The sequence below is a fragment of the Fundulus heteroclitus genome, chromosome 10, assembly GCF_011125445.2.
Source record: "Fundulus heteroclitus isolate FHET01 chromosome 10, MU-UCD_Fhet_4.1, whole genome shotgun sequence".
NCBI lineage: Eukaryota > Metazoa > Chordata > Actinopteri > Cyprinodontiformes > Fundulidae > Fundulus > Fundulus heteroclitus.
In genome coordinates, this window is record NC_046370.1 from 24,359,225 (window position 1) to 24,371,510 (window position 12,286).

The following is a 12,286-nucleotide window of genomic DNA, read 5'->3' on the forward strand; positions in this document are numbered from 1 at the left end:
ACATGGGCTTTCGCTGTTTTCTCGCTGGTTCCGCCATGATAACTGCACAAATATCGCCACTGCGCTAGCAACAAGCATGCCTTTCACTGGGGGCGTGTAGCAGTTCTCGCCGTAAAGCAAGACCGACTCTCGCGATGCACACCAGACTTCTGAGCCTGTGGGTGCGAGCCGAGGGCTCCTGCAATTGCAAGTACGGTATTTCCCCTACAGACCACCAGGGGGGCCGAGAAAACCTTAGTTTGACCTGAAATCACTCATTTAATCATCCAAAACGGTATGGAACACATTAATTAACTGAAAAATGTTGCATAGTATGCCTTTAATTCAGATAAACAGCGTTACATAGTGATGTTCTCTGGATGTTCATTAGGTGCCTGCCATAGCAAATTCAGGGGGGGGGGCAGTCCTTTGCTTCGCAAAAGATTGCCTCCCCCTGCATTTGCATGTAGGCACCTATTACTATGCACCTCTAAACGCGTCTCTATCTTATTATTCTTAATTGTTTGACGGTTAATGCGGCCCAAACCGTAGCATGCACCCCCACAATATAGGTATCAAAACGTGCGGCTCGGTCGGAATAGTGTGCTATTACTTTTATTGGGGTTTCAAGTTACCATGGCAACATAATTAGCACAAAACCACCCTCAAAAAATGAATGGAGTCAGGTAGAAATAACGCTGCACTGTATCATCATGCTTTGACCTACAAACACCATTTAACTTTTAGTTTGTAGATATGTCTTTGAACTAATCAGAACTGAAAACGGAGCGGTTTTGAAAAATGACAGCTGAAAATCCAAAACATCACATGTTTTTGCATCGTCGCTACTCCTAAACCGTTTGATGTACAGGCATGATACTTTCACACATGAATGTCCCGGCCCTTCTGGCACTTACAAAAAAGGAATTTTGTGGATAACTGTTACAGTTTTGCCGCAGAAACAATTTGTTCAGGAGTAGAGAATGTGGAAAATCCTGAAAACGCTTTGGATCTGCATACTTCCACATGATCCACTTTTTTACATCATCGCTGTGCCTACACCGATTTTTGTACAAACATAAAAATGAGCACCATAGTCCTCAAAAGCCTGCTGATACTCAGGGTGAAAGAATTATTTTGATATCTCTTATACTTTTTCAGCTAGAGCAATTTGTTCGGGACCCTTTTTAGAGGATTTTTGAATTTCCATAAAAATCCCCTTTATATCATAATTTTTGCACCTATATTAACATATTTCCAGCAAAAACCAATAGTTTGTCTTCTTCTCCTATCCGTTACAAAATAAACGCTAAAAAATTACGTCTCTACCATGTACGGTTCACAAGATATCGAGTGTGGTTCAAAGTATTCCATTCTATTTCAATTAGGCAGACTCTGACGCAAGGTGTGTGCGCTGCTGTAGACCTGGAGCAGAGGTGTGAGTGAGTTTCCATGACAACGTCCTCTGCTGGCCTGAGGTTGCTACAGGACAGGGACAGGCTTCATTGACATTGAATGGCAAATTTCAACGCCCCCTGCAGTGGCTGTGATGAATATAGGAATCTGAAATTCGCACAGTCACTTCCTCTTAACATTTTAAAATTTTACAGTGATTATCAGGCATGTGTCACTTTTCTGTCCCTTTTTTGATTTCACCTGTTTTTCCTATGGCGTTCCGCGAGCGAGCTATTTTTAGAATGTGACGTCATATCACGTGGTACGCGGTAGGACAAACTTGCGTTGTTCTACGTTCTTTCGCTTTAAAAGAGCTGTACGTTACCCTTGGTTTTACTCGGTAAAACGACTGCTTTTTCCAAGTCTAAGATGTCTCTTAACCATCGTTTTTAAACATTGTTGTTATGGAACGTGCAACAGCGACTCGAGGTACGCGGATAGGCCGCATATGAAGGATGTTTTCTTTATTAATTTCCCGAAATTCAAGACTGCCAAGGGGAAATGTGTGCGCTGGGTACACTTGTGAGGTCGGCCTTCACAACAATTCAACTCGAAAAAACATCCTGACCCGCGGGTCCGGACGTCGGCTCGCAGAGGGGTTGGGGAGGGCGAGCGTTCCGGTCCGCGCGACGCGCTGGCCGTCCGTTTCCGTATGCCTCCGCTCGCTGGGGGTGCGGGCCGGGCGGCCTGCCGTGCCGTGCCGCGCGGCCGCCGGAGCGTATCGTCTTTCATCTCTCCCCTCCGTTCCCCCGACGCCTGGTGCCTCCCGTGGGCCTCGCCCGAGCCGGGCTCGACCCCCTGGTCTGGGTCCCTTTCACCCACCGAAGGCGCCTCTGGCGTCGCTCGCCTGCCTCTGCCACCAAAGCGCGCGGTCCCGCCGGCCTGCTCCCATCAGGTATGTAAACAGTTATTTTGTAACTGCCGATTGGCAAAATATACCGATTCCTGGATGGTGATTACAAACAGAAAAAACGGCCGATGACGCCATGAACGCCGAGCAGGAAAAAAACATCACTATCATCACTAAAACCCACTATCAACTCGGTCCATTTTCCAGTCTTTCTAAGCCCTCGACACTCAAGCCATTGTTTAAGCTGAACGTTGGTATGTTCTTCAACAGTTCTACCAGTAAACTGGGCGCCTGGGACATCCTCTTGCGAAAGTTTAACAGCTGAAAAGTCGGTCATATCGTTGTATCTGTTGCACGTGTAATGGCTAGTTGCTACGTGCGCTCTCAACCTGTTTGTCCTACCTTAGCGGTAAGGGGCGTTGCTCATTAGATGGTGACGTCACGTGCGTGGTACGCTATTGGGCCTCTGACGCCAACAGAACCTGGCAGGATGCTCAGACATAACCATCTTAGCGGCTAATGGTTAGCATGTTGCTAACCGGAAGTAGCTCTAGAAAACTTCTGCTTGCCAGAGTTTCTACTTCTTTTAGAGAGAAAACTGCACAACAAATCTGGGCCATGTTGGATAAAGAATGTCAAACAAAGGGCTGCAACAGTGAGGGAGTCTCCATGACATCGCTGATAGCCAGAGGTTCTTAGGGACATGCTCCATTTACCTAACATGGCACCTTTCCACGGCCACTGCGGGGGCTGTGAAGACCATAGGAACCTGAAATTCGCAGTATTACTTCCTGTTAGTATTTTTGACGGTACGCACCAGGAGGCAGGCGCCTTCTTAAATATCTTCAGAAATTTTCTAGTTTTATTTCTGTTATTAAATTCTTGGACTTGAAAAGAAGTTGTCACTGTGTGTGCAGGGTTTGCTGTTAAAAGATTGCTAGTGCTCTAATTCATCCCTTTCAACCATTGTCTTGATATCAGCTTAAGAGCTGATTATCACCAGACAATACTTAACAGACAGTTATTTAATAAACATTAAGTAACTTTAAACAGTGTATGACTGCACAACAGAGAGGAGCTCCGCCTTGCCCTTCAACAGGTCCTTGATCTGGGCCACTGCACCCACCCGCCTCCATGGTGGGTTCAGTGCGGCGATAACGTCCAGGGACTCCCTAAGTTGCTTCTTGAAACACTCCACATCATCATTGAGACCAGTCTCCACTGGTCTGCTCACGGAGAGCGGAGCTGGATCCATCTGGCCGGCTCCTGCACGAGGGCTTTGTGTGGGTGACGGGTTCTTCTTGGCTGGAACGTAGTGTCAGGAAACTGATTTGTGGAACCCAAATTCAGCCACACACAGAGCTTCAACCTGAGCAGTTGGAGATGAATAGTGGAGAAGGAGACCGGTGAATAGTTACAGAATGGAGCGGTGGAGATGATGGCAGGAGCTGGCAGACTCGGTGGAACTGGAGCTGGCGGACCAAAGGAGCTAAGGCAGGCACGAGGAAGGGGGTGACAGACATGAGGCAAAGGCTGGAGCATCAGGTGAGCGGAGGCTTGGCATGAGAGGTTTGTCAGACAGCATTCAGGGGGAGGAATGAAGACGTTCCAGCAATGAAGGCCTGGCAGAGGAGTCGTTATGTAGGCAGAGAGGCAGGTGGAATCAGTTCCCTTTGATTAGTTACGGTAGGTGCAGTGATCAGGTGTGGAGTGGAAACTGGGTGTATGGAAGGAGGAAGGTGCCAGAAACTGCCCAGGGTGAGGCAGGCAAAACTGAACCCTGACAAATGTAGTGTTCTTAATAGTTGAAGGGGGATAACAACAACATGTTTCCCTTAGTGAATTGAGTTACTGAAACAAATCAACTTTTCAACATTCTAATTAATTAATCATGATGGAGCATTACAGCAAAAGCTTTTTTACTCTAATCAAAGTAAATCTGTTGGGATTCCCCTCTTGATACTCAAGCAAATATCTGTGGGCTACAGTGCCAGATAGGACATGTAAAAATGCTCAACCTGCAGCAAAGGTTGCAGATTTGTGTGGCAGGAGCCAGGAAACATTGTTAAACTGATTGAGTTCATACAGAATTACTCGGTATTTAGTAATGAAAAAATAAAATAATCTAATCTGAGGTTCTAAAGCAACAGGGAATGAGTTTATCAGAGAAGCCAAAAATAAAAGTAAAGAATAAATACCAGAGTTAGAATTGCACAATAAGGCTGGAAACATAGTTTTAAGTACAAAAGGAGGGCAAATTTAACCATTTTAATCAAAGATTTAGGTGTGGGAAAATCAGTTTGAAGCCATTTCTATCTGAGTTATGTCTTTTTATATTTCTGTGGTGAGCTGTACTGGAACTGAAACAAAAAAAAGATCTGGATGTTCTATAAAGGTCTCTTTTTCCTGAAAATCGTTTCAACACCTATCCACGAGTCTTTGTCAGTTCTGGTGGCTCACACTTGAGCAATCACTCAGGAACCCATAAATGACCCTAAGTGTTTCGTGTTGCATTTCCTGCTGACATTTGAGTGCTAATCTGTCTGATTGACTAAAAGCCAAAAAGAGTAGGTGTTAAGACTGACAGGTTTGTTGACAGGATGAGGCCATGCAGCTTTCATAGAATTAGCAATGGAGGAATCATTGTATTCTGGAAACATTAAAGCAACAAAATAATTCTGGGATTAATAAAGAATTTTGCTTTCAGAGCATATGCATACAGTTTGCACAACAAAAAAATTTGATCTTAGAGAAAGGACAGTTTAAAAAGTGTACCTGAATGCATAAGAAATCTTTGATATTGAAACAGTTTTTGGACATGGTCAATCATTCTCTGGTCCACATGGTGTGGACCAGAGAGTAGGGCCAGCTACAGTGAAAGGGAACAGCAGAGTTCACTGATATTTTTATGTTAGTGCATGGAGACCAAAGGAAGTGAGAAAGAGGAAAACATGGAATAAAAGTCTGCAAGGACACAAAAGTACAGACGAATGAGACTGATCAGAAACCAAAATCATGTTCTCCTACTGTTTAGACTGAGAAAGGAACTGTAACCTTACATATGTGCTACTTTTAAATGGAACTGGACCACAGTGGTATTGTCAAAAGATGGGGTAAAAATTAATTTTTGGACTTCTCCCTGACTTAGTAAAATTATTCAGTCCTCTAAGGCTTCATTGTGTTCATGGTAGCGTTTTGTTTTTGTTTACAAAAGATTAACTCATAAAGTTCAAAGTGATTTTGTGAATAGATCTGTCAGGGAAAAAACAGAACTGACAGAGCTTACTTGTGTGAATGGAGACTGTGGGCTTTATTTTGAAAGTGGAATTGTATCTGACAGCAATAGGACATCCATTTTTATTAGGTTTGAACTGGTACTATAAAGTAGCAATCTAAACGCATATAAAGTGGTGTAGGGAAATAAACTGGAACGGAACTGTTGACCACTTCAACAATTATCTATTTCCGATGTAAACAAAAATATCTGGAAATATTAAAACCCAGGTTCATAAAACCATTTTGATATGCAATCCATTCCACATTTAAAAGTTGTGTTTTCCAAACCATCCAGGTCAATTCACCACAACAGCTTTGCCATAAACCAGTTGGTCTTTAATGAAAAAGTGGCTGAACACTTACCTGCAAGACTGCATCAGCCCAGCCAGACTTTGAAAGAAGCCCACATCCTTCTTGTCCTTTAGATAATCCAACATTTTCTGTTGAAGAAAAGCTATATAAGACCTCATGCTATCTTGCATTTAAAAGAGGATGAACATTGTGGAAAAGTGGAACAGAACCTCTCTAACAGGGCTTCAACAAAGAATAAATATAAAAAACTCTCTGCTGATATGTCAATGATTTGGATATATATTTTAGATGCAGCCTCCCAACAGGTAGATATAACAGCACACAAGTAAAGCAGCATTTTGAATTTTTGTCCCTTCTATTTTTGCTTATTGCAGACAAGGAATCCCCATTGTCTGGTAGTTACTCAGCCACCTGCCAATGGACAGGTCGAAGGATTTCATGAACCCAGGAAAAAAAAGGAGTCTAACCATCAACTCACACTGACTGGTGGTATAAGGTTTCTGATACACAAAAGACCTTTTTAAAATTAAAATTCAACCATTTGTAAGTTGAATATGGCACAGAGTAACTATAATTTAGATATAAAATGCCCATAATGCAAAAATGACATCTTTGTGAACCTACTGAAAAAAAATTACCAAACAACTGACATTTAGAGTCCAAACTTGGATCTCAGAATCACTTCAAACTACTCATAACCAAATTCTAATTTCAAGTCAGATCAGTAGGATTTACCAATTGTTGTACACAGTAACTATAGACTACTGTTAGCAAAAGAGGCTAATAGTATGTCTCCTAACTAGTGCTAGAGCTTACTTAGAATCAGTTATTTGTGTTCAACTGCAAGCTCTGGCCTTCCAAAAAACTGGTGCTAATTCGACATCTAAAGGAAAGAACCACTTTTTTGACAGCATGCTGTAATGAGCCAATACTAAAAAAAGATGGCGTTCCAGTCTCTGCAACCCAGTAGAACTGTGGAAATAATATCACTTTATCATAACAATATTCCTTGAGCGAGTCACAAAGAAGCAATGCATAAAAACATTTCAAGGCTGTTGGATTATTGATAGTGTTGCGCAGATGCCATTTTTTTGGCCCCGAAACCGATACCCAATACCTGGCTGTGCAGTATTGGCTGATACCGATACCATCTGTTTGAAATTGATGTGTGTGTGTATATATGAGGAACTGCATACTACTTGGATGTAAAATAATTGCTATCATGGCTTTGTCAAGCTGCTGCCTACCTTTGTGAAGCAGGAAAAAGACTAATACAAATTGAATCCAGTAGAACTTTTTATTGCCAGTTAGGCAATAAAAAGTTGGGTGACAATAGTTGAATAAACTTTTGCCTCTGAAAGGCCAAAATAGTGCAACATTCGTGAAATTATAACATGTATAATAGTTGCAACAGTAAGACAGTAAAATTACATTAATAATTGCATAATCTCTTTTAAACCCTGAGTTTTGGCTCTCAAATGCCAAAATAGTGCAACTTTCATGAACTTATATAACATGTATAATACTAGTGCAACAGTAAGAAAGTAAAATTACATTAATAATTGAGCAGGCCAATAGCGACAGTTAACACTAGTGAGAGTCCGGAGAGAGAAGGCTACGTTCAAGTGACATACAAACATCAAAATGGTATCAGTGCCCTATTTGTTGGTACTCGCCAATGCCGATACCACCATTTTAGTGCTGGATCGGGGCCTCGCCCGATACTGGTATCGGTATCGGTGCAACACAAATTATTGAGCAGTGTAATTATGTATCTTCCCGACTATCTATACATTTTATAACAAAAAAAACATGTCATATATCTATGTGCCCAGGCATATTTAACCAGTAACAGTCAGAACAATTAATTTATTCTAACAATACTTTTGTGCTCACTTAAAGAGTTACACATTAACAGTTACCTGCTGTACAGTTGAGTTTCCTCCATTAAGAATGGCTATGCCCAGCTTCAGAGTGGATGCAACCATAGGGCCCATAACACCTAGATCCCATACAAAAATATGTCCATTAGCTTGGGTACACCTAGTTTCAATGAGCAGTTACTTAACTTTTAGTAAATGATTAAATCAAGGATATTAATAACTGAGATATAGAACCTACGTACATATGGGGCTATTGTTTGAAAAAATTGTTGTCATCATGTAAAACATTAAACATCAAATCTGAATTATGAATCATCCAGTATGGCAGAAAAATGTAATGATTGAACATTGCTTGTACGTGTACTATGTATCAAACACTGTCTACTAGGTAGAAAATATAATTAAAAAATAAAACGAATACATGGATAACCTGTCACACTCACAATCGCACACGCACACAGTGTTTTTTGACATCTGTGGACAAGTTGTGTAATGTCCCATTACATTAAACACACCATTCACTTAGAAACCACTGTGTTTCGGAATTTGACGAGGATGTAAACCCGTTTTCTAAGAGAAATTCAGTCATTAGCTCAAAGCAGTTTTTCCGAGCTGGTATGCATTGTTAAAATGCATCAAAATAACATGATACATCTACTTATTTGGGACCTTTGTCTAACTGAGACCCGGTCTCTACAGAGATGAGATAAGATGTATCCGCAAAGGTATTTTGTCATTTAACGTTTTGGGAGAGTCTTTAGAAAGTTCTGGGACACCATAAATGATAATGTTTGAAACATGGTCCCAAAGTGGATACATTTCAAAAGCTTGTTTAATTTTTCCATGTGTACATAAGGGTCACATCTTTTTTTTAAGAATTAGGTCATAGCTTCACCTCCGTTGGTAACCCACATGGGCCTCACTCTCACCAATAACAAAGATGCTGAAATCCAGTGTTGCAGGTTTTGTTATTGGTGTTAGTAGCGTCCTCTGACTCTTCCTTTCTAAAGACCCTGCTATGTGCAGTGTGTTCCCTTTGTCAGATCCCTCACCACACTGCTGTATTAACTTCATATAAGTTGTCTGCTCTGTGCATGCCCCATGTTTTTTTGTTTTTTTTGCATGTTTCCTTAGCAGTGTTACAGTGCATATAATGGGCCCGGCATACCTACTACAGTCTTTTCAGCTCTGCTGAGTCCTCTAGAGTGAGCAATTTTTTTCTTAATCGTTTATGAAAATTTACCATGTTCATCTTTGTGTAGACAAGGCCTGAGACATTGGAAATATTGCTTTCAGAGATAACTAAAAAGTGGTCAGATAGGGCAACATCAGTTACAGTGACCTTAGAAATGTCCCTTTTTGTGTGTTGGCTATTTAACACATTGAGTCAAACCAACATTTCTAAGCGTGTCATACTTGCACCTCTGTCTTCAGGTTGGTCAACGTCTTCCGGCCAAAATAATTAAACAGTTGTAATCAACACATCACAGATAGTTTGTTTAAATCATTAAAAATTTGATTTGAACAGAGTAGGCCCGTAAACCTTTAAGAACATACTTTGCACCCGGGTATTTACCTGGAGAGCCAAACATTCACAAGAGTCAAATTTGTCTAGAAGCACCTTTTTACACTTTGTGAATCATTAAACAAAGTGGCCACTCCTTCACCTTTTCCTCTGTTCTCACAAAGAACATTGTAGTTTGGAGGCATTGACTATATGAGATTAAGTGCCATATTGAATTCATTGAACCATATTTCTGTTAAAAACATAACATCAAGATTATGGTCAGTAATGAAGTAATTGATTAAAATTGTTTTCCTGACAGAGATCTAGTATTTAATAAAGCCAGTTTGTATGATTTACTTGTTATCATCTCCATGGCTAGTTTTATCTGAAAATATATGGCTTCTAAGTATGATTCTTTATTACTGTTGGTTATCGTTTAAGCTTTATTATTTCTGCACAGAGATTTTACAGCTCTCTCCCATCAGGGGCACAAGCTTTTCCTGGAAAGTAACATTCCTGATAAAGTTACCACTGGGGCCCAGTGAAGGGATTTTAAGGGCCTGAGCGTAGATATTTTCATCATCCTTGAAATGTGAAGGAGATAGAATAGGAGGTTGGGGAGTGTTGGTTGTATCCCTATCTTAAACAAACTCTGAGAGCATTCTGGATCACTACTACACCACAGTCAGAGACGCTTATCACGCCGTCCCCCGTGCTGCACTGGGCCAGTCTCACCACGCCATGGTTCACCTGATTCCTGCTTACAGGCAGAAACTAAAACTCTGCAAACCTGTAGTGAGGACATCAAAGAAGTGGACAAGTGAGGCTGTGGAGGATCTTCAGGCGTGTTTGGATTCTACTGACTGGGATGTTTTCAGAGCTGCTTCCAACAACCTGGATGAGCTCACAGAGACTGTGACATCATATATCAGCTCTTGTGAGGACTGCTGTGTTCCATCACGGACCAGGGTGAGTTACAACAATGATAAACCCTGGTTCACAGCCAAGCTCAGAAGGCTAAGGTTGGACAAAGAAGATGCCTTCAGAAGTGGGGATAAATGCAGATTCAGAGATGCAAAATACAAGTTTAGTAGGGCGGTGAAAGACGCTAAGCGACTGTACTCTGAGAAGCTGAAAAAACAGTTTTCAGCCAACGACACTGCTTCTGTCTGGAAAGGGCTTAGGCAGATAACAATTTACAAGCCTAAAGCCCCCCACTCCATGAACGATCGACAGTTAGCAAACAACCTGAACCTTCCTCACCAGCTTATTTAGCCGCTTTCTGTCCCGCTCTGCGCTGCCAGGAGCCCAGCAGACGACAGCGTAGAGGAGGGCTAAGGCCACAACAGAGTCATAAAAGGACTTAAGCAGGGGCCTGCTCACTCCAAAGGACCTCAGCCTCCTCTGGCCCTTCTTATACAGAGCTTCAGTGTTATGAGTCCAGTCCAATTTATTGTTGACGTGAACACCCAGGTATTTGAAACTCTCCACAGTTTCTATGTCCTGCCCCTGGATGTTCACAGGTGAGTGAGGTGGGGGTCTTCTCCTGAGGTCGATCACCATCTCCTTGGTCTTACTGGTGTTTAAGCACAGATGGTTTTTCTCACACCAGTCCACCTTCACAACCTCCTCAGTGACAACTCTTTCCATACACGACAGAGATGTTAACAAACTCTTCAGAAGACAGAACCCCCGGAAAGCTGCTGGGCCAGACTCTGTCTCTCCTTCCACCCTGAAGCACTGTGCTGATCAGCTGTCTCCAGTGTTCACACACATTTTTAACACCTCACTGGCGACATGTCATGTGCCAGCCTGCTTCAAATCCTCCACCATAATCCCTGTTCCCAAGAAACCAAGGACTACAGGACTTACTGACTTTAGAGCCGTTGCTCTGACCTCTGTGGTTATGAAGTCCTTTGAGCGCCTGGTCAATCAATCAATCAATCAATCAATCAAATTTTATTTGTCAATTACAATTTGCATTGCAATCGAAAAGTCAGTTCCAGTACAACCGTCCATCACATACACTTAAACAAACATTTGGGGGGAACGATTGACTGAGGCCTTGCATTGGCAAGGAACGCAGCCAGCCAGCCGCTGCTAAAAAGCGCAGCTGTCAAGGCCGCATTCCTCCAAACTGCCCAGACCCCGCCTAAACGGAGTTTACAGGCGCTGCCTTGAAATTCTCGAAGAAAGAGCAACAACATGGGGGAAAGAGGGGAGGGAGAAAAAAAAGAGACAGATGTTTGCCTATTTATGCTCTCACCTATAAAGAGACAAACAACCGACACAAAAAAAACCCTCATAGCACAAAAGCACAAATAAACACAAGACAACATGTATGCAGAAGGTAAACATTTGAGATCTGTCGCGTGTGTGTAATTCATCAGTTTTATGAGTATCAGTTATGCGTGTGTGTATGGGCGAAAGTGTTTTTCTCAGTGAACACTCTCCAGAGGCCATTGTCCTTGATGTTATCAGCCGGCCCACAGTTCAGAGAAGCATCCTCAGGTGTCAGCGGGGGAGGGGGGTAGCCGGGGGCTTTTCTGGGCACTCTCCGTCATAACAATCCAGGAGTTGAGATAAGGAGGGAATCCAAATATGTTATTTGTTATGAGACAAGCTGCACTGCCTTTCCTGTCAGCTTTTAAGTCTTTTGCTGGCTCCACATAAATCCAATTATCCAAATTTTTGGGCTTTTTCGCGCTTCACTTCCAGATTTTATCCCATCTCCCCTTGAGTTCAACCACCAAAGTCAGTCTGCGTTCCAACACAGGCAGCTTTTCAGCTTCGCTCCATTCACCTGCCAGGTTTGTCCGTTCACAGCCAGAGTGAGCGCGTCATGCAGCCGGCAGCCTGATCAAGGCCAAATGGCTCTGACATCCGCTGTATTTGCCGATACTTCAAAAATCCACAAAAACCAATAAGTAGAGATCCCAGTATCCTTAATCCAATGTGAAAATTTCAAACGTCCAGGAATGACAAGGTCGAAAGACACACCGTTTTCCTCCAGGAATTTAGGGT

The 12,286-nt window shown here is 42.3% G+C and overlaps 1 protein-coding gene across 1 annotated transcript in view; it reads right to left on the minus strand.

Moving 5' to 3' along the window:
* The window catches only part of ryr2a (ryanodine receptor 2a (cardiac)), a 597,233-nt gene that overhangs the window by 127,447 nt on the left and 457,500 nt on the right, over positions 1 to 12,286 (minus strand). Inside the window, exons 86-87 of the mRNA XM_036142377.1 lie at positions 7,795 to 7,874; positions 5,924 to 6,000 (exon numbers count right to left, since the gene is read on the minus strand). Of these exons, the coding sequence (XP_035998270.1) occupies positions 5,924 to 6,000; positions 7,795 to 7,874 (157 nt within the window). The remainder of the gene's footprint in view (positions 1 to 5,923; positions 6,001 to 7,794; positions 7,875 to 12,286) is intronic.